General features: G+C 41.5%; 1 protein-coding gene across 2 annotated transcripts in view; it reads right to left on the bottom strand.

Annotated features, from left to right (window-relative positions):
* Positions 1–26,957, bottom strand: part of LOC140727024 (interleukin-13 receptor subunit alpha-2-like) — a 93,038-nt gene that overhangs the window by 15,770 nt on the left and 50,311 nt on the right. For both annotated transcript variants that reach the window (XM_073044185.1, XM_073044183.1), the window contains 6 exons: positions 20,762–20,911; positions 6,971–7,128; positions 2,053–2,194; positions 779–899; positions 499–686; positions 254–393 (listed from right to left, as the gene is read on the bottom strand). In XM_073044185.1, the coding sequence (XP_072900286.1) occupies positions 254–393; positions 499–686; positions 779–899; positions 2,053–2,194; positions 6,971–7,128; positions 20,762–20,849 (837 nt within the window). In that variant the 5' untranslated portion in view covers positions 20,850–20,911. The remainder of the gene's footprint in view (positions 1–253; positions 394–498; positions 687–778; positions 900–2,052; positions 2,195–6,970; positions 7,129–20,761; positions 20,912–26,957) is intronic.

The raw sequence follows: 26,957 nt of genomic DNA on the forward strand, positions 1-26,957 counted from the left end.
ATTATCCTGCCTTCTCCCCATGATCTTTTATGCCCTTACTAATCAATAACATATCAACCTCTGCTTTAAATATATTCAATGACTTGACCCCCTCAGCCATCCATGGCAATTCCACAGATTTATCACCCTCTGGTTAAAGAAGGTGGAGCTGAGGCTGCAGTCAGATCATCCATGACTTTATTCAATATTGGAGAAGACCTGAGGCTCTGAATGGCCTACTCCTGCTCCTGATTTGTGCTTACATTTATCTTACCTCAATATTATTCCCAGCCAATTCCGTGAGTTGCAATTGATATCCAATGCAATCATCAGCGATAGAATAGCCTGGAGGCTTGTCCCACACAACAGTCAGATTTGGAAGGATCCTAACATTGCACGGTGGATTGTACTTCTCTGAGAATCAACAACACAAAAAGGAATTTCTAATCACTTCCACATATTGTACAATCAGCAACTCAAAGATGGATGTTTCATTAGGAAAAAGGCTTTCTCTCATACCAAACAGTTGTGTCGCAAGCTTCATGTAATACGGTGAAATTGATGGAGAATTATTCGACCCGTTGACACATATTAGCACAGGCTCCTCTGGTTCATCATCCTGAATGGCTAGTTCATCAATATGGCAGCCTTGTCTCCCTTGCAAGTCTGTAAAGTAGTGAGCACATTCCATGGTGTTGCCAAAATATCTTAAGGGGAAAGGATTGAATATTAACATAAAGAATTCATCATAAGATTTTGGGGTATGCTAAATTACTGTGTACTGATATTACACACTTACTTGTAATACATTTTGTATTGTGAGCCAATCGGGAGTTTGCTGCCAGGGCGCCATGTACAATTCATGCGTGAGTGATTATACAAAACACATGAAAAGTAGGCTGCTAATGTTTCTGGATTGCCTGTATCAATAATATAAGCAGCAGATTGATTAAGCATTATTCATTGTTGATGTAAATATAGTTTTAAACCATGCACTTTTTATTGAATAAAAAATACAAAATGCTGGCAGAACTCAGCAGGCCAGACAGCATGTATGGGAGGAGGTAGTGACGACGTTTCAGGCCGAAACCCTTCAACGTCGTCACTACCTCCTCCCATGGATGCTGTCTGGCCTGCTGAGTTCTGCCAGCATTTTGTGTTTTTTTTAAAATTTATTTCCAGCATCTGCAGATTCACTCGTGTTGCCTCTTTTTATTGAAGTTATTATGGAGAAAAAGCATGTTCTTACATGTGAAAATCCAGTCCAAACTTTAGTCCTTTGAGTCACACCACCCAGCAATCCCTCGATTTAATCCTAGCCTTTTCGCAGGACAATTGACAATGACTACGATGTGTATCTTTGGACAGTGGGGTCGGAGGGGCCAGAAACCCACCCAGTCACGGAGAGTCTGTCCTTAGACAGTGGCGGGGTGGGAGGGATTGTCTATGCTGTAAAACGTTGTGCTAACCACTCTGTTACTGTGCTGCCCCCAATTTTCTTCATGTCTCCAACACGCAGAAGATGATTTGCAGATGTTGGCACTGAGGCTGTACTGTTCACATATGGAACTTGTCTCTTATGCCTGGTCGCAATAACAGCTCTGCAATGAGATAGTGCAGCTTGGCATTCCAAGAGTTAATGGCCTGCATTCTGCATTGCAAGGTATCCAGACCTCACCATCATTGCCGGTGAACCTGAGAGCAACTCAATGCACAAGTTCAAAGTTTGTTTCCTGTTTGCTCATCTATTTACTGTATAAATACGCAAACAGAACATGTGTCTTTTTATTTCGGTCTGCAGACAGATACATAAATATATATAACGTGGGTGGCACAGTAGCATAGCTGCTAGCATAACAGTATCACAGAGCCAGCAACACATTCAGTTCCGCTGCTGCCTGTAAGGAGATTGTACCATGGTTTGCTCCATGTGCTCCGGATTCCTCCCACATTCCAGAAGTGATTTATGGGTTAATAGGTCGCATTTGCAATTGAGTGGCATGGGCTTATTGGATCAGAGGAGCCTGTTACCATGCTGTATCTCTAAATAAATAAACAAACAAAATATCATACCTGGTGACTGTATCACCTTTTCAGTCCAGTTGCTTTCTCTGCTCGTTTTTCTGTTACTTAGGAGCACATTTTTAATTCTTATAGAAACACCCCTGTGTAGCTCAAATGTGCTGTAATGTTCTGGTTTTGATAGTCTGCAGTCCTATGATACAAGGTTGAACAGTTAGTCTGAAGGTTCCCTTTCGACAGAGTCTATCCAGCGAAAATTACAAAGTGTGATTGCACACGTTTTCCTTGCAAATGAGAAACAAACATTAATTTTGCATTTTTTTTTTAATGCAAAAGTGCAAGAGTGTCATGAATGTCCGAAATTGGAGAAACAGGGAATTTGAAACCAGGGTTGGCCTGGAGGCTGAAACCCAAGGTACCTCCTGTACCTGATAAAGTGGCCACTGAGTGTACCTTCAGGCCTCGTTTCTGTTACATCACTGCTGTAACACTTGGCTATTTGAGTCACTGTCACCTTCCTGTCAATATGAACCAGTCTGGCCATTCTCCTATGACTCTTCTCATTAACAAGGCATTATTTTTTCCACCCACAGAACTGCCGCTCACTGGATGTTTTTTTTTTTTGTTTTTGCACCATCCTCCGAGAGCACTAGTGTGTGAAAATCCCAGGTGATCAGCAATTTCTGAGATACTCAAACCACCCCTGACACCAAAAATCATTCCACAGTCAAAGTCACTGGGATCATATTTCTTCTCCCTTCTGATGTTTGATTTGAACAACAACTAAACCTGTTGACCATGTCTGCATGCTTTTACGTATTGAGTTGCTGCCACATGATTGGCTGATCATTAACAAGCTGGTGCACATGTGTACCTCAAAGTGGCCACTAAATGCACGTATATGAAAGAGTTGTGGCTAACTCATTGTTCCAGCAACCAAAATTTAATCCCAAAAAATTAGGTTGAACCTAATCATGGTAATGAGTCAATTTAAAACGATTAAAGATTTTTTTCTGATAAAGACTGCTAAAAGTAACCATGAAACCATTACATTGTCATTAAAAATGCAATTAGTTTATAAATACCTTTCTATACAGAAGATATTGCTCTTCCTTGCCAAATATGCTTCCAAACCACCAATGAGGTTAACAGTTAGCCATATTCTCAGTTCAAAGAACTATTTAGGTCATAAGACATAGGAGGAGAATTAGGTCATTCCGTCCAGAGTCTGCTCCACCATCTGATCATGGGCGAGTTATTTTCCATCTTAACCCCATTCTCCTGCCTTCTCCCTAAAACCTTTGACACCCTTACTAATCAAGAATCTATCAACCTCCACTTTAAATATATCCAATGATATGGCCTCCAATGGCATTTGCAGCAATGAATTCTACCGATTCATCACCCTTTTGGTAAAGAAATTCCTCCTCATCGCAGCTCTAAAGGAATATCCTTCTACTCTGAGGCTGTGCCCTCTGGTACAAGACTCTATCACTAATGAAAATACCCTCCCCATCCACTCTATATAGGCTTTTCGATATTCAATAGGTTTCAAAGACATCATCCATCCATGCAATCCCCTCCCCTCACCATTTTTCGAAACTTCAGTGAATACAGGCCCAGAGCCATCAGTCTTCACCTGCTTACCCCCCTTATTTCCAGAATCAATCACACAATCTACTTCTGGACACTCTCCGATGCCTGCATACCCTTTTTTAAAAAAAAAAGATGTGTCCCAAAACTGCTCACAATACTCCAAATGGCGGCTGACCAATGCCTTATAAAACCTTAGCTTTATATGCTTGCTTTTATATTCTAGTCCTCTAGAAGTGAATGATGGACAAACATTGTTGATGTTTCTAATGATGTAGATATCGCATGAATTAATAAATGGTGAGAAAGGTCCCGTTGCACTAAGCTCAAGACGCATTCCTTCAGTGTTAGAAAATGTGGCATCAGCAACAAAGGAGATGAGGGCACTAGTGGGGAGGGTGGGTGCTTCCTTAACGGTAGAACGAAGGAGCAAAAAGAAAATGGGTAAGTTCACCATCTATGGAGGGATAGAATCATAGGCAAGTGGTTCCTAGGTAACCTGGAGCCAGTAAAAGGAATTGTATGGTCTCAATCATTCCCTCAGTGTGTTCTTGAAGGCTGGTTTGAATCGCACAATCGGAATGGTCGTGCAAGATTCAACTTTGCCATTTTGACTCGTTTCATACAGGCCCCCAAACAGCAGTAAGGATGTGGTCTACAAGTAACAACGGGAGTCAGAAAATTTATGCCAAAAGGGCAAAGTTACAATAGTCATGGAAGATTTCACTATGCAGGTGGATCTGGAAAATCAGGTTGGTGCAGGACTCCAAGAGCGAGAATTTCTAGAATACCTATGAGATGGCTTTATAGAAAAGCTCGTGCTTGTGCCTATTAGGGGATCAGATATTTTTAACTAGGCTTTATGCAATGAACTGGAATTGATTAGAGAGTAAAAGTAAAAGAACCTTTAGTGGCAATTGATCATAATATTATCAAATTTACCTTGAAATTTAGAGAGGAAGTCAAATGTATCTGTATTACAGTGGAGTAAAGGAAATCAGAGGCATGAAAGAGAGGAGTTGGCCAGAATTGATTGGAAAGGAACACTGGCAGGGATGACGGCAGAGCAGCAATGGCTGGAATTTCTGAAAGTAGTTCGAAAGGCACACTATATATACCAAGGGTGATTGATAAGTTCATGGCCTAAGGTAGAAGGAGTCAATTTTAGAAAACCTAGCACATTTATTTTTCAACATAGTCCCCTCCTACGTGTACACACTTAGTTCAGTGGTCATGGAGCATACGGATCTCTTCTTTGTAGAAGTCAGCACCTTGGACATCCAGAAGTGGTCCACAGCAAGGATGATTGATAAGTTTGTGGCCTAAGGTAGACGGAGATGAGTTATACAGCTCTTGTTACATGCGCGTGCAGTTCAACTCTGAGTGAAAATGCAGGAAGTTTGAAGTTAATACCTCATGTCCTTCTACCTTAGGCCACAAACTTATCAATCACCCCTGCTGTGGACACTTTCTGGAGGTCCAAGATGCTGACTTCTACAAAGAAGGGAGCCGTATGCTCCACGACCACTGAATTAAATGTGTACATGTAGGGAAAATAAATGTGTTAGGTTTTCTAAAATTGACTCCTTCTACCTTAGGCCACAAACTTATCAATCACCCCTCGTACATCCCAAGGAGGAAGAAGTATTCTGAAGGCAAGATGACACAACCATGGCTAATAAGGGAAGTCAAAGCCAAAGAGAGGACACAAAAGTAAGCTAGCAAATAATATTAAAGAGGATAGTAAAAAGTTTCTTCAGATACATAAAAAGTAAAAGAGGGGCAAAACTGGATATTGGACCACTGGAAAATAATGTTGGAGAGGTAGTACTGGGGGAGAAGCAAACAGCAGATGAATTGAATACGTATTTTGCAACAGTCTTCACTGTAGAAGACACTAGCAGTATGGTGGAAGTTCCAGGTGTCAAGGGTCATGAAGTGTTGATGTTACCATTACTGGAGAAAAGGTTCTTAGGGAAACTGGAATGTTTGAAGGTAGATAGGTCACCTAGACCAGATGGTGTAACCCCAGAGATCTGGAAGAAAATGCTGAAGAGACTGTGGGTTATTAGTTGGAGTCAATTATTAAAGATGTTATTTTGGGGTGCCTGGAGGGACGTGATAAAACAAGCCATAGCTAGCATGGTTTTCTCAAGGGAAGATCTTGCCTGAAAAATCAGTTGGAATTCTTTGAAGAAATAACAAGCAGGATGGCCAAAGAAGAACTGGTTGATGTTGTGTACTTGGATTTTCAGAAGGCTTTTGACTAGGTACCACACATGAGGCTGCTTAACAAGCTACAAGCCTGTGGTGTTATAGGAAAGAATCTAGCATGGATAAAGCAGTATCTGAATGACAGGAGGCAAAGAGTGGGAATAATGGGAGCCTTTTCAGTTTGGCTGCCAATGACTAGTGGTGTTCTTCGGGGTCTGTCTTGGGATCGATTCTTTTGACATTATATATCAATGATTTAGATATTTAGATCAGGGGTGTCAAACTCATTTTAGGTCACGGGCCGGATTGAGCAAAATGCAGCTTCATGCGGGCCGGATCAGTACGATTCAGGTACCAGGTTTTCAGGGTTTTTAGTGTTTATTCGGCAGTCTTGCTCGGCAGTCTTCTTCATAAGAAACGGAATTTGTAAAGTGAAACACTTTGTAGTTATAGCAGAGACTGAGACACATGAGAGCAGGCTGAAAAAACGGAGGCAACGAAAGCTGCGTAGCCTCAGTTGTAGCAAGGACTAGGCCTGAAGCTGCAAGCTTGCTTCCTGCTGCAGTCCAAGTGATGAGATGCCAGAGGTGGTGTCACATGGTGTTTGTGCTCAGTTGGGGCTGGCGCCTCCTGTTGTGCTGCCCTCTAGTGTTCATTCAGTGGAATGACAGGCTGGAATGCTAGGAACCATCAATTTGTGGGACTTGTTATTCAGGGTTTTGGACTGGAAATGTTTTCTTACATACGTTTTCTTTTTCTTTTCACTAGTTTTGAATGTGTGTGTATGCTGTTGCATCTTGGCCTGAAAGGAACATTGTCTTGTTCAGCTGTGTGGTTGAATACTGATTAGGTTTGATTTGATTGGTTCAGAGTCTTTTCCATTAAACTAAAGGTTCATGTCAAATAATCTGAATAAGTGTGAGACTCAAACCCCTATAATTTAACTATCCCCTAGGGGCGCCTTGAACTTCCTGAAGTTAAAGGTTATAGACCTAGAGCTAGGATGATTGACAAGTCTAAGTAATTCTTTCTCCAGCTAGCATCTGGAGAATGGGATGAATCTTTCTTCTGTGCCTTGAAAGTTCTTTGAATATAGAGCACAAAGAATCAGAGAAATTGACAAATCCGCATAAATAATAGTAGGAATTGGAATTAAACTTACATTTTCCCATACGTCCAGGTCATCGTATCTATGCTGAAATATATATTTAACTTTATAATTAGCCAGTAGGTCTTCAGTAAGGTTGCTTTTCCAGAAGAATTCAAATTCTCCAAACTGTTTATCTACAATCTTAAGGTCTGTCGGTGGATTTAGATGAGCTATTTAAAGATAAGTGACAAAGTTACTAACATTTGTTACAATGTCAAAGGCTATAGATTACATAAAATTTAAGAAGTCATGCCACTCTAAATCTGGTTCCTCATTCTACATAATCCTTCCTAATCTGATCTCAACATTCATTTTTCTGTCTGATAAGAACTGTGTGAATACAGTTCACAAACACAACAAATTCTGCAAATGCTGGAAATCCAGAGTAACACACACAAAGTACTGGAGGAATTCAGCAGTCAGGCAGCATCCATGGAGAGGAATAAACAGTCAACGTTTTGGGCTGCTACCCTTCATCACGACTGGAAGAGAAGGGGGAAGAAGCCAGCAGAACTCACTTTATTATACACTTTGACATGAACTTACATTAAAAATACTAAGAACTCTTCAAGGAAGTCTGAGAAATCTATTGAGTTTTCTCAAACTGAGGGCATTCTTCTTGCATCTTCTCTGCAGCAGCCATTTTCCACATAAGGTTCCACAAGCACCAAAGCCAACACAATGAACTAATGCATTTTAGTCAGTGGAGGCTATACAGAACTGTGGAACAGTCTGAGGCACATATATATAGCAAGGGTGCCTAAGGCTTTTGCACAGGACTGCAGTAATTTTGCGTATTGCACTATACTTCAGCTGCAAAGAAAAAACAAACTTCATGACATATGTGAGTGATGATAAACCATATTCTGTTATGTGTCTCTATTGTGGATTGAGAGTGGGAAGGGGGCAGGGAAAGGGGAATCATGGTTAGGAAAATGGGAAGAGAGAGGGGAGGGAGTGGGAAGCGACAGAGAGACGTTCTGTAATGAGCAATTAACCAATAGTTTGGAATCAAGCGGCCTTGACTGGTGTGTCAGGACTGGCTGTGTTCGCACTATGGCCCCCACCCCCCACTGTCTCTGGCACGCCTTCTTAGACATCTGTCCCACACCCCTCCTGCAGCACCCCACCCTCATCTTTTCCAACATCCTTTGTTCCTGCCAGATTTACCAAGTCACTTTCTGCTTCATGTTGACAAAACACCCATTAACCCACCCAATCTAACCCCATTGTCACTACATCCACATCAACCACTCCTCTCTACATCCCCCCTGCACCCTTCTTTCCCCCATGCACTGCCACTATATGCTTACACTCCACGCCTCATTTCTACATTGACACAGTCACTGTCATAACTGACCTGTCATAGTTTGGGGGACCACTTTGTTGAGCACCTCTGCTCCATCTGCCAAAAGTGGAAATTCCTGGTGGCTATCCATTTTAATTCGTATTCCAATTCCTGTTTTGATATGTTGATCCATGGCTTCCTCTTTTGCCACGATGAAGTCACCTTCAGGGTGGAAGAGCAGCACCTCATATTCCATCTGGGTAACCTCCAATCTGACGGCATGAATATAGATCTCTCCTTCCGGTAGAAATGTTTCCACTCCCCCTTCCCTCTTCTATTCCACACTCTGCCCTCTTATTTCTCCTCACCTGCATATCACCTCCTCTGTTGCCCTTCATTTTTTCCCTGTGATCCACTCTCCTCTCCAACCCTTTACCTTTCCAACCCACTTGGCTTCACCTCTCACCTAGCTATCCTCATCTCCCTTCCACCACCATTTTATTCCGGCATCTTCCCCCTTCCTTTCCAGTCCTGAAGATGTGTCTCGGCCCAAAATGTCGACTGTTCATTAATTTCCATTGATGTTGCCTGTACTGCTGAGTTCCTTCAGCATTTTGTCTGTGTTGCTTTATACTTATTATGTTTTCTATACTTTGTTTTTTTTTTCAATATCAGATCCAAAGTAGCATTCATTTAGTTCTCCTTTGCACTTGGTTTCTTAAGTGTGACAATAAACAATCTTGAATCTTATTTTTTAAAAACAGGCCCTGAATTAAAAATTCCATCCAGCAATACACCCCTGGAGAGAGCTTCACTGGAATGTTTTAGAGTTGAATCCACAACCTTCTGATTGTATGACAAGGGAGGTACCAAATGGTACCTTCACAAAAACATTGCTTAAAGGCACAGATTCACTTTATAGCAAGAGTTGGTCTATGGGCTGTTTATAGGGAAAGTTCAATGTATATTTATTATCAAAGTATATCTTTGTCACCATATACTTCCCTGAGATTCATTTTCTTGTGGGTATTCATACACACAAAGAAGAACAATAGAAAAGTTGGTGGTATTGTGGGTAGTCTGGAAGGTTGTCATAGGTTGCAGTGGGACATTGATAGACTGGGCTGAGAAGTGGCAGATGGAGTCCAACCCAGCTGTGTGAAATGATTCACTTCAGTAGGGCAAATTTGAAGACAGAATATAGTATTAATGGTAAGACTCTTGGCAGTGTGGAGGATCAGAGGGATCTTGGGGTCCGTGTCAATAGGACACTCAAAGCTGCTGCACAGGTTGACAGTGTTAAGAAGGTGTATGGTGTAATGGCCTTCATCAACAGTGGGATTGAGTTCAAGAGCCATGAGGTAATGTTACAGCTATAAAAGACCTTAGTTAGATCCCACTTCACTACAGGAAGGATATGGATACTAAAGAGAGTGCAGAAGAGATTTATAAGGATGTTGCCTGGATCGGGGAGCATGCCTTATGAGAATAGGTTGAGTCAACTTGGCCTTTTCTCCTTGGAGCAAAAGATGATGAGAGGTGACCTGATAGAGGTGTACAAGATGATCAGAGTCATTGACCACATGGATAGCCAGAGGCTTTCTCCCAGGGATGAAATAGCTAACACGAGGGGGCACAATTTTAAGATGCTTGGAAGTAAATACCAGGGGGATGTCAGAGGTGAGTTTTTCCACACACAGGTAAGTGTGTGGAATGCACTGCCAGCGACAATGGTAGAGGTGGATTTAATAGGGTATTTTAAGAGATTTTTAAATGGCTACAATGAGCTTAGGAAAATAGAGGGCTATGCAGTAGAGAAGCTCTAGGCAGTTTCTAGAGTAGGTTCATGGTCAGCACAACATTCTGGGCTGACGGGCTGTAGATTTCTTTGTTCTATAGAATCAATGGAAGGAATGCACACAAAGACGAACAGACAACCAATGTGGGGAAAAAAGGCAAACTGTGCAAATATATGTTAAAAGGTAATCAATAAATAAATAAGAAATTAATAATATTGAGGACATCATTAAGAGTCCTTTAAAGTGAGACCATAAGTTATGGAATCAGCTCAGAGTTGAGATGAATGAAGTTACCACACTGGTTCAGGTGCCTGATGGTTGAAGGGCAAGAACTCTTCCTGAGCCTGGTGGTGTGGGACCTCAGGCTCCTGTACCTCCGGCCACATGGCAGCAGCAAGAAGAGAGCATGGTCTGGATGGCAGGGGTCCTTGGCGACGGATGCTGCTTTCTTCGGGCAGTGCTTTTTGAAGATAAGCTCAGTGGTGCAGCATTGAACAAACTGAGACAAGGCTGTATGACCATCAGTTTGGTGAAGGGAGCTCTTTGGTCAGTCTGAAACTTGTTGACAAAGGAAATGTTTGTCAGGGAATGCTGCTAAGTGGCACAATCTAGGGTGCAGGAGGATGTGCTGATGGTGCACTGAGACTTGGAGTAGCCAACACAGAAGCTGCACATGGAAGGAGTATAATCTAGTATTCTGGCAGCTCTCATCACGGAGGGGCACGTTCAAAGTTCCATTTAATATCAAAGTGCGTATCCATATACAACTCTGAAATTTGTCTTCTCCAGCTAGCCATGAAACAAAGACAGAACATGAAAGCCGTTCCGAGAGAAACATCAAACCTAATCCCTGTGTACAAAAAAAACACGCATCGCGATCATCAACCCCCAAATCCTCCTCCCCCTGCACAAAACTTAACGAGAACTTTGACCCCAAAAACAAGCACTCCCCTGCACAAAAAAAACTAACAGAACATCAACCCCTCCCCCCCCAATCACCCTTCCCTCGCACAACGAAATGGAAAAGGAACAGGTGATTTAAAAAAAACACAGAATATTAAAACATCAGTTTGAAAAATTCCACAGTCCATAAACGCAGAATCTTGATACCCCGTTATCACTGATATTCATCAAAAGAGAGGGGGAGCACGTGAGGTAGAAAGGCCTACCCGCCTGACGCAGCGAGCCGCGCAGCAACGGGCCGCTCACGGAGTCCCTCTCTGGCAGCGATCAAAAGGCGGGGTGTTGGTGCTGAACTCACGCTTGCCTTCCTCATTCGCCTCGCTGTCTCAACCTACCCAGGCGCACCAATTGACAAAATGGAGTCAAACATCGGCTCGCGCCCGATCTCAAAGTTTCTTCGCATCAAGACCGTCTAAGAACGCGCATACTTCCCGGAATCTTCTCGGAGACTGCAAAGCACTGGGTCATTCAAGTGATCTCCAAAACGTAAATCGCAAGCTCCAACAGGCCCAGAAACACATTTAAGGTTAAAAGCTGATGTAAGAGAAGTAAAAACAGATATTTTTGCTAGTTATGTGGAAGATATCGTCCAAGGGAGCATTGAAAACTGATGTCATCTTGACCAGAAGTCAAGAAACAGACTCTCTAATATGAAAGGCACAGTAAAAGAATATATAGATCTGATAGCACAATTGATGTAGAGAAATGTGTACCAAATTTATTCCTGTATAGAGTATATACTTGTAAATAATGTGTATAATGTTTAGAAAAATTCCACCCTTTTAAACTTTCTGCTGCACTCGTAAGTGGAGTCTGTAATACTAATCTTGTGTATCCCCTTGCCTTATGGGAATTCATTTATCACCATTTCAAAATTGCTATTGTTTTACATTACAGAACTAAGACTAGGATTAGGACTGCCAGTCTGGGTAACAGCTTTTTCTCGGGATGTGAGACTAATGAAAATCCTGCTACCACCAAGGTCTCGTCACGAGGACAGTGAACTGTTCACTGCTTACCTGTGCAGCACACTACATGCATTTTGAATTATGTTTATTAACTTATTTGTGGTAATATTTTATCTTGCATGCTGTGTGTGATATATGTAGTGTGGATGTGCTGTGGTCCGAAGGTTGTACGTGTGCACAGTCGGATTATGGTAAACTCGAACGTCATTCCTACTATATCGTTTGGTAGAAATTCAAAAAGCTAGAAATTTCAAAATCCATGTTGGAAAGGTCCCAGACCTGAAACAGAATATGTTTCACTTTCTATTGATGTTGCTCAACATGCTGAGAGTTCTGTTTGTATTTCAAGTCTTTATTTTTCTATGTCTTTCTTTCATATGCCAAGGAAAATAAATGGCTTTTATCTTTTGCTTTCCTTCACTTCAAGCTGTTTAATAAATTGTATGGTCAAGATTTAACTTTTCTGAAGTCTGAAAGACTCAAAATCCCTCTCATGACTCTCCTTCTGTCCATTTCCAGTAAAGAGCACAAACAGACTTCTAAATTCATCCCGTAAAAGAAATTGACTCACACCATTCCACCCACACTCTTCCTGGTAATTATATTCTTTCCTGTAACACAGAAACAAGAACTAAATAATCAAATGAAATCTGATTCATTCTGAATGTCCTACCAAAAGATTTTTAGGAATGTAAAATGCTAGCAACTTTGAAAATGGGGATAGATGGATTCCCATAAGACAAGGGGATATGCAAGATTATTTTTAGACTCCAGTAAAGAGTGTAACAGAAAGTTTTAAAAGGTGGAATTTTTCTTAAAAATACACATTTATAAAGATATATACAGAAATAATATTGGTGTGCATTTATTTACATTCATGGTGCCATCAAATCTATACATCCTTTTGCAGTGCTTCTCATGTTTGAGAGGCTGTTACTGTTACAGTGACAAGAGCTGCCACGATCCTAGACTGTGCTCTTTCCACATGCAGCTTTTGTGCCGGCTGCTTCAAGTCTCTGTGCAGCCCTCAGCACATTCTCCTGCACTCTAGATCGTGCCGTTAGCAGCATTTACTGACAGATGCCAGAAGACAAACAAGTTTCAGGTAGACCAATGAGCACCCCTTCACCAAACCGATGGCTCGACAGCAGCAATTAATGTTCGTCTCAGAAAGAGTCCGAAGATTAACTCTTGGTATTTGATGATGTGGGATCTAGGAGTATTATCTTGGGTAAGGATTTTTTGGTAACTCTCATCATAGAACCAAGAATCTCAAATCTGAAACTAAAACTGTTTCTCTTTCTACTGGTGTTGCCTGACTTCCTGAGTGCCTCCAGTATTTTCTATTGATATTTCAAGTCCTTTCTTTATTTTACTATGTCTTTCTTCAATATTCCAAACTCACGCCCCACCCTGAACTGCATTTTATAGGAGGACCGCCAAGAGCATCCTGACAAGTTGCATCTCCATCTGGCACGGGAGCAACCAAGTACTGAATTGGAAGTCCCTACAAAAGACTGTGAGAACACTGCGAGGATTTTGGGGCTGCCTCATCAACTATTAGTGTCTTTTGTCAGAAGCACTGCACATGCATTGCCTTAGTAGTATTAAGGATCCCACCCATCCATCCAGTACCATTTTTGACTTTATGAAATCAGGCAGGAGACTCCAATCCATAGACAAGAAGAGCCAGGATGGGAAACAGTTTCTTCCCCGAGGCCATTAGGCTATGCAACTCCCTGCTGTATCGCATTCAAAGCTTCACTGGTTAATCTGTTCTGTACCTTAGTATATTTAATTTATTTACTTTGGTTCATTTGTTTATAAGTAACCATCTGTAGATTTTATCCTTCATTCATAAGTTATTGTGTGTTATGCATGCTAAGGTGCTTTAAACCCTGGTTTAGAGAAAAGTTGTCTCAATTGTCATGTATATAGTTAAATGACAATCAACTTGACTTGACGATACTCCAAAGAAGAGAAGTGTACTTTATTCTTTACTTCACTTCAAGCTGATATGTAAATTCTGTGGTCACAATCTAACTTTTCTGAAGTCTCAATATCTCAGAAGCCGTTTCATGCCCCTCTTTCTGTCCATTTCCAGTAAAGAGTACAAACCAGCTTCTGAATTCATCCTGTCAAGGAAAATTACTCATACCAGTGCCCTGCACTCTTTTTAGTAATTATATTTCTTTTCTTTAATATAGAAACAAGAATAAAACATTGAAACAAAATCCCAAACATTTCAGTATATTGAAGGCAGAACTAAATTTTTGGTCAGTAAAGGTATGAGGAGATATAGGAATTTGTTGAAAAAGTGATTGGCTGGCACAGGATCAGATGTGACCTTATTGGATGGTTAAGAGCCCTTCTGCTTCATTTTCTGAGAATAGTCTTTCTGATTATATGAAGCACAACAGGAAATAACACACTCACAATCTTGCTCTTTCCTCTAAATGTTATACACTATTATTGAATTTATCTGTCCTTTATTGAACTACCCACCTGTATTGTTAACTCCCCTTTAGGCTCTGGCATTAACTATTGCAGCCAAGTTGGTTTTGATTACAAACTAATGTAGTCAACAATAACATCAACACCAACAAATGAATGGTTCAATGGTTCTATTAACAACTGGTTTCCACCCAACACCTCCAAATACTCTTTACAATATGGATTCCAATCATGTATCCTGTGATCTTTATTTGAAGGTGACATGGCACACATCCATGAGCACACGATGACAAGCTCATCATCTATCCATTGTCAAAGTCGAATTTATTGTCATTTGCACAAGTACATGTATGCACAGGTGCACTGAAAAACTTAACTTGCAGCAGCATCACAGGAACATGGTATCTTACAAGCATTGAAAAACAAAAGTGAAACAAATCATACACAACTTTTGACAAGAAAACACACCAAGTTTGCTTTAGCGCAGGACTGAAGATTTTGTGGAGATTCAGGTGCAAGAGCTGGGATGTCATGTTGCGATTGTTTAGACCATATTTAGAGTGTGTACGTATAGAGCTCTGGTCAGTGTACTACAGGAAGGATATGGTAGCAATAGAAAGGGCACAGAAGAAATTCACTAAACTTTTGCCTGGAAGAGAGGGCTATGGTTCTAAGAAAAGACTGGATAGACTGTGTTTATTCCCATTGGAGCAAAGGAGGTTGTAGAGTGAACTTGCCAAAATCAGATTCAGGTTAAATTAAAATCAGGTTATAACCATATAACAACCATATAACAATCACAGCACGGAAACAGGCCATTCCGGCCCTCCTAGTCCATGCCGAACTCTTAATCTCACCTAGTCCCACCTATCCGCACTCAGCCCATAACCCTCCACTCCTTTCCTGTCCATATACCTATCCAATTTTACCTTAAATGACACAACTGAACTGGCCTCTACTACTTCTACAGGAAGCTCATTCCACACAGCTATCACTCTCTGAGTAAAGAAATACCCCCTCGTGTTTCCCTTAAACTTTTGCCCCCTAACTCTCAAATCATGTCCTCTCGTTTGAATCTCCCCTACTCTCAATGGAAACAGCCTATTCACGTCAACTCTATCTATCCCTCTCAACATTTTAAATACCTCGATCAAATCCCCCCTCAACCTTCTACGCTCCAATGAATAGAGACCTAACTTGTTCAACCTTTCTCTGTAACTTAAGTGCTGAAACCCAGGTAACATCCTAGTAAATCGTCTCTGCACTCTCTCTAATTTATTGATATCTTTCCTATAATTCGGTGACCAGAACTGTACACAATATTCCAAATTTGGCCTTACCAATGCCTTGTACAATTTTAACATTACATCCCAACTTCTGTACTCAATGCTCTGATTTATAAAGGCCAGCGTTCCAAAAGCCTTCTTCACCACCCTATCTACATGAGACTCCACCTTCAGGGAACTATGCACTGTTATTCCTAGATCTCTCTGTTCCACTGCATTCCTCAATGCCCTACCATTTACCCTGTATGTTCTATTTGGATTATTCCTGCCAAAATGTAGAACCTCACACTTCTCAGCATTAAACTCCATCTGCCAACGTTCAACCCATTCTTCTAACTGGTATAAATCTCCCTGCAAGCTTTGAAAACCCACCTCATTATCCACAACACCTCCTACCTTAGTATCATCAGCATACTTACCAATCCAATTTACCACCCCATCATCCAGATCATTTATGTATATTACAAACAACATTGGGCCCAAAACAGATCCCTGAGGCACCCCGCTAGTCACCGGCCTCCATCCCGATAAACAATTATCCACCACTACTCTCTGGCATCTCCCATCTAGCCACTGTTGAATCCATTTTATTACTCCAGCATTAATACCTAACGACTGAACCTTCTTAACTAACCTTCCATGTGGAACTTTGTCAAAGGCCTTGCTGAAGTCCATATAGACTACATCCACTGCCTTACCCTCGTCAACATTCCTCGTAACTACTTCAAAAAATTCAATAAGGTTTGTCAAACATGACCTTCCACGCACAAATCCATGCTGGCTACTCCTAATCAGATCCTGTCTATCCAGATAATTATAAATACTATCTCTAAAAATACTTTCCATTAATTTACCCACCACTGATGTCAAACTGACAGGTCTATAATTGCCAGGCTTACTTCTAGAACCCTTTTTAAACAATGGAACCACATGAGCAATACGCCAATCCTCCGGCACAATCCCCGTTTCTAATGACATCTGAAAGATCTCCGTCAGAGCTCCTGCTATCTCTACACAAACTTCCCTCAAGGTCCTGAGGAATATCCGGTCAGGACCCGGAGATTTATCCACTTTTAAATTTCTTAAAAGCGCCAGTACTTCCACCTCTTTAATTGTCATAGGTTCCATAACTTCCTTACTTGTTTCCCACACCTTACACCATTCAATCTCCTTCTCCTTAGTGAATACCGAAGAGAAGAAATCGTTCAAAATCTCTCCCATCTCCCTCGACTCCACACATAGCTGACCACCCTGATTCTCTAAGGGACCAATTTTATCCCTCACTATCCTCTTGCTTTTAATATAACTGTAGAAGCCTTTCGGATTTACTTCCACCTTATTTGCCAAACCAAACTTGTAACTTCTTTTAGCTTTTCTAATCTCTTTCTTAAGTTTCCTTTTACATTCTTTATATTCCTCGAGCAATTCCTTTACTCCATGCTGCCTATATCTATTGTAGACATCCCTCTTTTTTCGAACCAAGTTTCTAATATCCCTTGAAAACCATGGCGCTTTCAAACCTTTAACCTTTCCTTTCAACCGAACAGGAACATAAAGATTCTGTACCCTCATAATTTCACCCTTAAATGACCTCCATTTCTCTATTACATCCTTCCCATAAAACAACTTGACCCAATCCACTCTCTCTAAATCCCTGCGCATCTCCTCAAAGTTAACCTTTCTCCAATCAAAAATCTCAACTCTAGGTCCAGTCCTGTCCTTCTCCATAATTATATTGAAGCTAATGCTATTGTGATCACTGGACCCGAAGTGCTCCCCAACACATACATCTGTCAGCTGACCTATCGCATTCCCTAACAGGAGATCCAACACTGCCCCATCTCTAGTCGGTACTTCTATGTATTGTTGCAAAAAACTATCCTGCACACATTTCACAATCTCTAAACCATCCAGCCCTTTTACAGAATGAGCTTTCCAATCTATGTGTGGAAAATTAAAATCTCCCACAATCACCACCTTGTGTTTACTACAAATATCTGCTATCTCCTTACACATTTGCTCTTCCAACTCACGCTCCCCATTAGGTGGCCTATAATACACTCCTATCAGTGTTACTACACCTTTCCCATTCCTCAATTCCACCCAAATAGGCTCCCTAGAGGAGCTCTCTAATCTATCCTTCCAAAGCACCGCCATAAGATTTTCTCGGACAAGCAATGCAACACCTACTCTATCACACCTGAAGCAACTAAATCCAGGAATATTTAGTTGCCAATCACACCCTTCCTGCAACCATGTTTCACTAATAGCTACAACATCATAATTCCAGGTATCAATCCACACTTTAAGCTCATCCACCTTTCTTACAATGCTCCTAGCATTAAAATAGATACATTTAAGATCATCTCCACCTCCTCCTCTCTTTTCATCCCTAGTAATGCATTCAAATTTATTATCCTTTTCTTTCTTCTCCCCTACAACTTCGGGCTGAGCGCCTCCCTTCTCCATCACCTGCCTTTCCTCCCTCACACACTGTCTACTTACTTGCTCTACTGGTGAACTAACCTCCTCTCCCATAGTTTCCTCAAATTGATTTCCGCCCCCCCATCTTACTAGTTTAAAGTCTGCCCTGTAGCCCTAGCAAACCTCCCCGCTAGGATATTGGTCCCCCCAGGATTCAAGTGTAACCCGTCCTTCTTGAACAGGTCACGCCCGCCCCAGAAGAGGTCCCAATGATCCAGAAACTTGAATCCCTGCCCCCTGCTCCAATCCCTCAACCACGCATTCATCCTCCACCTAATTCCATTCCTACTCTCACTGTCGCGTGGCACAGGCAGTAATCCCGAGATTACTACCTTTGCGGTCCTTCTTCTTAACTGCCTTCCTAACTCCCTATACTCTCGTTTCAGGACCTCTTCCCCTTTCCTACCTATGTCATTGGTACCTACATGTACCACGACCTCTGGCTCCTCACCCTCCCACTTCAGGATATCTTGGACGCGATCAGAAACGTCCCGGACCCTGGCACCAGGGAGGCAAACTACCATCTGGGACTCCCAATCACCTCCACAGAACCGCCTGTCTGAACCCCTGACTATCGAGTCCCCTATTACTATGGTCCTCTTTCTTCTATCCCTACCCTTCTGAGCTACAGGGCCGTCCTCTGTGCCGGAGGCCCGGCCACTGTCACTTCCTCCAGGTAGGCTGTCCCCCCCAACAGTACTCAAACATGAGTACTTATTGTCAAGGGGTACAGCCACTGGGGTACTCTCTAGTACCTGCCCCTTCCCCTTCCTGACCGTGACCCACCTATCTGCCTCCCGTGGCCCTGGAGTGACCACCTGCCTGTAACTCCTCTCTATCACCTCCTCACTCTCCCTGACAAGGCGAAGGTCATCGAGCTGCAGCTCCAGTTCCCTAACTCGGTCCCTCAGGAGCTGCAGTTCGACACACCTGGTGCAGATGTGGACGTCCGGGAGGCTCGGAGACTCCAGGACCTCCCACATCTGACACCGAGAACAACAAGCTGCCCTCACACTCATACTATATAAAAGTTAAATTAAATAAATAGTACAAAAGAAGAAAAAAAAGTAGTGAGGTAGTGTTCATGGGTTCAATGGCCCACTCAGAAATCTGAAAGCAGAGGGGAAGCAGGTGTTCCTGAATCGCTGAGTGTGTGCCTTCAGGCTCCTGTACCTCCTCCCTGATGGTAACAATGAGAAGAGGGTATGCCCTGAGTAACAGAGGTCCTTAATAATGGACATCGCCTTTCTGAGTAATCACTCCTTGAAGATGTCCTGGATGCTGGGGAGGCTAGTATCCATGATGGAGCTGACTAATTTTACAACTTTCTGTAGCTTCTTTCGATCCTGTGCAGTAGTCACCACTCCCCCCCACCCCCACACCAGACAGTGATGCACTCTGTCAGAATACTCTCCAGGGTACATCAGTAGAAATTTGCGAGTGTCTTTGATGACATACCAAACTTATGATGACAACACACGCAAAATGCTGGAGGAATTCAGCAGGCCAGGCAGCATCTATGGAAAAGAGTACAGTTATTGTATCGCGTCGAGATCCTTCAGCAGGCCTATACACATTTTCACAGCTGCTGCCTGGCCTGCTGAGTTGCTGCAGCATTTTGTGTGGGCTGCTTGGATTTCCAGCATCTGAAGATCTTCTCTTGTTTGTGATTAAACTTTTGGGTCGACAACTTACTCTTTTCCACAGATGCTACCTGGCCTGCTGAGTTCCTCCAGCATTTTGTGTGTGTTGCATTAACTTATAACATAGTGACACCATGGTCCTGAAAAACGTTGTCTCATTTTTACTATGTACTGTACCAGCAGTTATGGTCAAAATGACAATAAAAGTGACTTGACTTGGAGGCAGAAACTATTTTAGGAAGTATTTGGAAAACACTAATTTAGAAAAGTAGTAGAAAAGTTTTGGTCTAATGCAGGCAAATGAGATTAGCATAAAGGCAGGTAACATGGTTGGCATGGAAATGGGATATCAAGCTCTACTTCTGTGCTGTAAATTTTCACTATTCAATGAATCTGTGCTCGTGAAATTCATTTTATGAATCACTAGAATTTTCTACCCCAAAAAGTGATGTGGCAGCTGAGGAGGCTGTCATTACACTTTTGATAGATCAAGGAATTGAAGGCGGTTGGATTCAAAGTTCAATGTAAACTTATTATCTGAGTATGTATACAGTATACAATGCTGAAATTTGTCTTCCTGACAGATAGTCACAAAACAAGGAAGAACCTTGGAAGCAACCCGTTCAAATAAAAACATCAACCCCTCTATCGCCCAACACTCAAAAAAAAGACACGCAACATAAAAGTGATTGAAAAATACAGAATATAAAACACAAAAGGTATATTTCAGTATAGTTCAGATTTTCAGGGTTTATACAGTACAGCCAGTTTTCTTTTTTTACAAGCATGAATGATTCTGAGTTTTGGATGTCACAGAATGGATTTGGGTACCTCTTCAACCATCCTTCAGGACACCTTTGGGTGAATGCCCTCAGTAAGTCATTCAAGCATTGTATTAAATGAATGTTCAATACTTACTCAGATTTGCCAGGGGGTCTGGGGTCTTACTACTCGATCCAACGGATAATGCAAGATGGATTGCAATATAAGCAGGTAGAAGGAACATATCGGAGATCTTCGGTTACAAATCTGTCAGCTCTAAAATGCCAATTTAGGTAATAAAAAATTCTGAAAATGAAAGAAAGTAATCTTATATTATAAAGTTGTAAGCATCATTTTGAAACAATGGACTTGTTAACCTCATTCTTAATTAGTATGTGGGACACTTATTATACAATCTCACCTGAAAGGTGACATTTCTGGTTCTGCTACACCAGAGTGGGAGGTAGTTACTGTACTTCGGTGTGGTGAACTACATATACCTGCCTGGACATGCCCCCCCCACCCCGACTGCTCCTGTGGCTCCTCCCACAGACCCCTGTACAAAGGCGATTGGAGGCACTGCTCCTCCCTCAGTCTCCAGGATGTTGTGTGGTGGTCTCTTGCTGCTGACGGTGCTTTCTTCCAGCTAATAAAAGCCTATCTTGACTCACGTCTCTGAGAGTTATTGAGGTTGCATCATTGGGTTCCTGGCTCAATAGTTAAGAATGCCATTCACTGAATCACAGATAAGCAAGTGACTTTTCAAGTAGAAGGAAAAGGAAGTTTTCAAATGTGGTTTGCAAACATCCCGCACCCTACAAATTCTTTACTCCGAAAGCTCTCTCCTGGAAAGTGCAAAAGGGTTATTAGAACAAAAATCTCACACCATCTCAAACGTTTATTTCTTCAGAAAGTTAATATGATCAACCATTGCAGTTAGCACTCCCCCACTTCCTCTATTACCCCTGTCACTGCACTATAAATATTTTAAACCACTTTATATAATGCTGTTTACATTGTAAATACACACTGGTATTTATGTATTTATGCACATTTTATTCTATATCCATTCCTTAATCTCTAACTTTATTTTATATAATTCTTGATTTCTTTATAATTGATGAACGTTGTTGTATTTTGTTGCACGTTGCACCCTAACACACCACAGTAAGTTCCTAATAAATGTAAATATATATGGTGGATAAAGTTGATTCTAGATTCTTTCCTTGAAACTATATTTTGACTTTAAACGTGATCTTTACAATGTAGTTACTGAAGGCATCCTTGAAAGTCCTGTTGTCGAAAATAAAACATTAAAATGTGTTGTTTCTATTATCAGTTTCTTCTTTGGGGAGAAAAATTAAAACTTGGGCCTTAATTCACCAGTGAACCATTCTCCATTACCACCAAGCTCAAATTTAGCCCCTATCCTGCAGTTATAAGACTCTTGCAGATTAAAGGTAAATATTAGCTTTAGTTGTCACATGAACATTGCAACATACACTGCAATACGTTATTTGCGTCAAATCAAATCAGTGAGGATTGTGCTGGAGGTAGCCCACAAGGAACGCATATGTCAATGTACATACGTCACCAAATACTAGCCTTTGATTCAGTCCACTGCTGTTCACTCTGCTGACCCATGACTGTGCTGCAACCCACAGCTTGAATCACATCATCGTTCGCTGATAACACAACCATGGTGGGTCTATCTCATCAGCAAGAACGACAAGTCGGCATACAGAGAGGAGGTGCAGCAGCAAACAGACTGGTGCAGAGCCAACAACCTGTCTCTGAATGTGAACAAAACAAAAGAGATGGCTGTTGACTTCAGGAGGGCATGAAGTGACCAAGCTCCGCTGAACATCGACGGCTCCTCTGTAGAGATCGTAAAGAGCACCAAATTTCTTGGTGTTCTGCTGGCAGAGAATCTCACCTGGTCCCTCAACACCAGCTCCGTATCAAAGAAAGCCCAGCAGCGTCTCTACTTTCTGCGAAGGCTGAGGGAAGTCCATCTCCCACCCCCCATCCTCACCACATTCTACAGGGGTTGTATTGAGAGCATCCTGAGCAGCTGCATCACTGCCTGGTTCGGAAATGGCACTATCTCGGATCACAAGACCCTACAGCAGATAGTGAGGTCAGCTGAGAAGATCATCGGGGTTTCTCTTCCTGCCATTACCGACATTTACACTGCACGCTGCATCCGCAAAGCAAACAGCATTATGAAGGACCCCGCGTACCCCTCATACAAACTTTTCTCTCTCCTGTCATTTGGGAAAAGGCACCGAAGCATTCAGGCTCTCACGACCAGACTATGTAACAGTTTCTTCCCCCAAGCTATGAGACTCCTCAATACCCAGAGCCTGGACTGACACCAACTTACTGCCCTCTGCTGTGCCTATTGACCTGTCTTTTATTTATTGTAATGCCTGCACTATTTTGTGCACTTTATGCAGTCCTGGGTAGGTCTGTAGTCTAGTGTAGCTTTTTTTTCTGTGTTGTTTATATGTAGTTCAGTGTAGTTTTTGTACTGTTTCACGTAACACCATGGTCCTGAAAAACGTCTCATTTTTACTGTGTACTGTACCAGCAGTTATGGTTGAAATGACAATCAAAAGTGACTTGACTTGACTTTCTGGCAGGCATTCACAATAGACCAAAGAACTACAATAGAACCAATGAAAAACTACAAAGACTGACAAGATCACCTCTTGACCTCAATCTACTTTGCTGTAGCCTTCCACATTATCTGTCTGCACTACACTTTCTCTGTAACTGTAACACTTAATTTGGCTTTGTGATATCTCAATGCACAGTTGTAATGAAATGATTTATACAGATGGCATTCAAAACAAAGTATTTCCTCACTGAACCTCTTTAGATGTGACAATAAGAAGCCAATTTACCAACATGAAGCAAAAACTCCAGACCAGCAGATTTCTGCCAATGTCTTAAATAAGTGCAGCATCCTCTACTTGAGGAAACAATTCACAGCTCATAGATATTCAAGATGAGCTAGCTGAATTATTTTGACATGGAGCTAGAATGGACACAATGGGTCAAAAAGCATTTTTCAAGGTACGGCTGTTCTGATTGTACGATAATCACCAGTTCCACAAGACAGACATGCAAAAAAAACTAGACTTTCTGCTCATGTTATGGTGATATCAATTACATCAGAATGAAATCCAAAAGTATTTTCTGCACACAGAGGTGAAAGTGACTCACATTTCTTACTGAGGTGGTATCGCGAACATTACAGATTGTACTGTACTGATTATATCAGCCACTTTCTTATCAATACCCACACTAGCTCATCGTAGAATACTGTCACCACTTGATTTAGATTCAGATTAACTTATTTATCGCACATACATCAAACCATTTAGTGAAATACTTCACTTTAACAATGAGTTGTTTACTGCATACTTATATTGATAGTAAACATACCTTGAACCGTGAACCTTCTATTCTCTATAGAATTTCGAGTATGTACTTTTTATAACTTCCATTTTATTGCATATGTCCAATGTGTGCAGTAGTTTTCCTTTGTAAAATCTAGATTAAGTTGAGAGGGTGTGATCGAGAGGTTCCCTATTAGAATTTTAATCAAATATTAAACTGAATCTTTACCTAATCCTATGGGTGGATTTAACAGCTCCTGGAGAAGAGCAGAAGCACTAAATCATGTATACTAGTCAATACTTCGATAGGCAATCCAAAACAGATTACATGGCCATTGTTCATTGGAGTGTTCTATATCCAAAAATGAGAAAATGTGGGAAATAAAAGTGACAAGATAATTATAGAAACATAATGACGTGAATATGCAGAAAAACAGGGAAAATATGAGCAGCAAATGGAAAAAAAAGCACTAAAAATGTCTCTTTGGCCCATTAGTTAATAGGTCTTTAGAAAAATAATTCAACTCTACACCATCAATTCTGCAAACCATTTCCTTTCAAACACATTTCCTGCTTTCTTTTGAACAATACTACTGAATCTACCCCAAGCAGTGTATTTCCGGCACTTGCATTTACAGAGTGAAAGGGGCTTTCCTCATATCACTTCTGCTTTTGTTTAGCCAGGCAGCTTTTTATTTTGTTTCCCAGCTCTTAGCCCTTTTGTCAATAAAACTGTTTCTTCCTGTGTCTGTGATTCTATCAAATCTCTCTAGAGGCTTCTCTGTCCTTGGGAGGGTGGTCACAGTTCCTCCAGTCTTTTGGCATAACTCAGTTCCCCTGTTCTTGCAATAATTTTAGGAGTATCTTCTACATCCTCTCGGAGTCTTCACATCTTTCCAAAAGTGTGTTTCCCAGAGCTTCAGGCAAGGTGCATGCATTGGAAATGTTTAGAAGTTTACGCTAAATGTTGACAAATGGGACAGACTTAGACAGGTAGCTTGGTTGGCACAGAATCAGTAGGTCTGAAGGGCTCGTTTCTGCATTGTATGACTCGATGAGACTGTACCTAAGAAGAAGGGTGTTATGACTTTCAATAACAGTGCATCATTTCCAGATACTAAATCTCCTCACTCATAACAAAACCTGTTATATGTCATTAGAAAATTTCTAAACATGCACGGCTGGTTACAATTCATATTGTGCTCATTTTCAGATGCAGGCTTGAAATGATTCGAGGCTGAGATAAGACCATAAGGTATAGGAGCAGAATTAGGCCATTTTGCCTATTGAGTTTGCTCTGTCATGGTTCATCATCAGGGCTGATCCTACTCCCCAGTCTCCTACCTTCTCCCCATATCCCTTCATACCCTGACTAATCAAGAATCTACCTCAAATATTCCCAAAGACTTGGCCTCTACTACTGCCTGTGGCAATGAATTCCAGAGATTCACCACCCTCTGGCTAAAGAAATTCCTCCTCATCCCCGTTCTAAATACAGTAGTAAGGATGTGGGCTACATATTGCAATGGTAAATAGAAAATGCATGCCAATAGGGCAATGTTACAATAGTCATGAGGGACTTCAATATGCAGGTAGATTGAGAATTCCAGTTTGGTGCTGGATTACAGGAAGGGAAATTTCCAGAGGGTCTACAAGATGGCTTTTTAGAGCAGCTTGTAGTTGAGCCCACAGAGGATGAGCTATTCTTGATTGGGTGTCGGCTGATGAACCAGAATTGATTAGAGAGCTTAAGGTAAAAGAAACTTTAGGGGAGTGTGATCAGAATATAATCAAATTCACTCTGAAATTTGAGAAGGAGAAGCTGAAGTCAGATATATCAGTATTACAGTGGAGTAAAGGGAATTACAGAGGCGTGAGAGAGAAGTTGGCAGGGATGTTGGAAAGAGCAGCAATTGTTGGAATTTATGGAAGCTATTTGGAAGGTACAGGACATATACATCTCAAAGAGGAAGAAGTATTCTAAAGGAAAAATGACACAATGTTGGCTAACAGGAGAAGCCAAAGCGAGGGCATACAATAGAGCAAAAATTAGTGGGAAGTTAGTCAGTCTTCATTGTGGAAGACACCAGCAAAATGGTGGAAGTTCCACATATCAGAGGGCATGAAATGTGTGAAGTTACAATAACTAAAGAGAAAGTTCTTGAGAACCTGAAAAGTAATAAGGTAGATAAGTCACCTGAACTAGATGAAGTAGACTCCAAAGTTCTGAAAGAGGTGGCTGAAGAGACCATGGAGGCATTAGTAATGATCCTTCAAGAATCACTATATTCTGGAATGGTTCTGGAAGACTGGAAAGTTGCAAATGTCAGCCCACTCTTCAAGAACAGAACAAAGCAGAGAAAGTAAATTATAGACCAGTTAGTCTGACCTCGGTGGTGTGAGGCACATAATAGGCTGCAGTCAATGTGGTTTCTGAAGGGAAATTCTTGCCTGACAAATCTGTTGGGATTTTTTGAAGAAATAATAAGCAGGAAAGACAAGGAGAATCAGTTGATGTTGTGTACTTGGATTTTCAGGAGGCCTTTGACAAGTTGCCACAAATGAGGCTGCTTACCAAGCTACAAACCCATGGTATTACTGGAAGGATTCTAGCTTGGAATGGCAGAAGGCAAAGAGTGGGAATAAAGAGAGCATTTTTTAGTTGGCTGCTGGTGACTAGTGGTGTTCCACAGGGGTCCGTGTTGGGGCTGATTCTTTTTATATGTCAATGATTTGGATGATGGAATTTATGGCTTTGTTGCAAGGTTTGCAGACAATATGAAGATAGGTGGAGGCGCAGGTTGCTTTGAGGCAGTAGAGAGGCTACAGAAGAGCTTCGACAGATTAGGAGAATGAGCAAAGAAATGGTAGATGGGATACAGTGTTGGGAAGTGTATGGTCATGCACTTTGGTAGAAGAAATTAAAGGGTTTACCATTTTCTAAA

This window comes from Hemitrygon akajei, chromosome 4 (assembly GCF_048418815.1).
Source record: "Hemitrygon akajei chromosome 4, sHemAka1.3, whole genome shotgun sequence".
Classification (NCBI taxonomy): Eukaryota; Metazoa; Chordata; class Chondrichthyes; order Myliobatiformes; family Dasyatidae; genus Hemitrygon; species Hemitrygon akajei.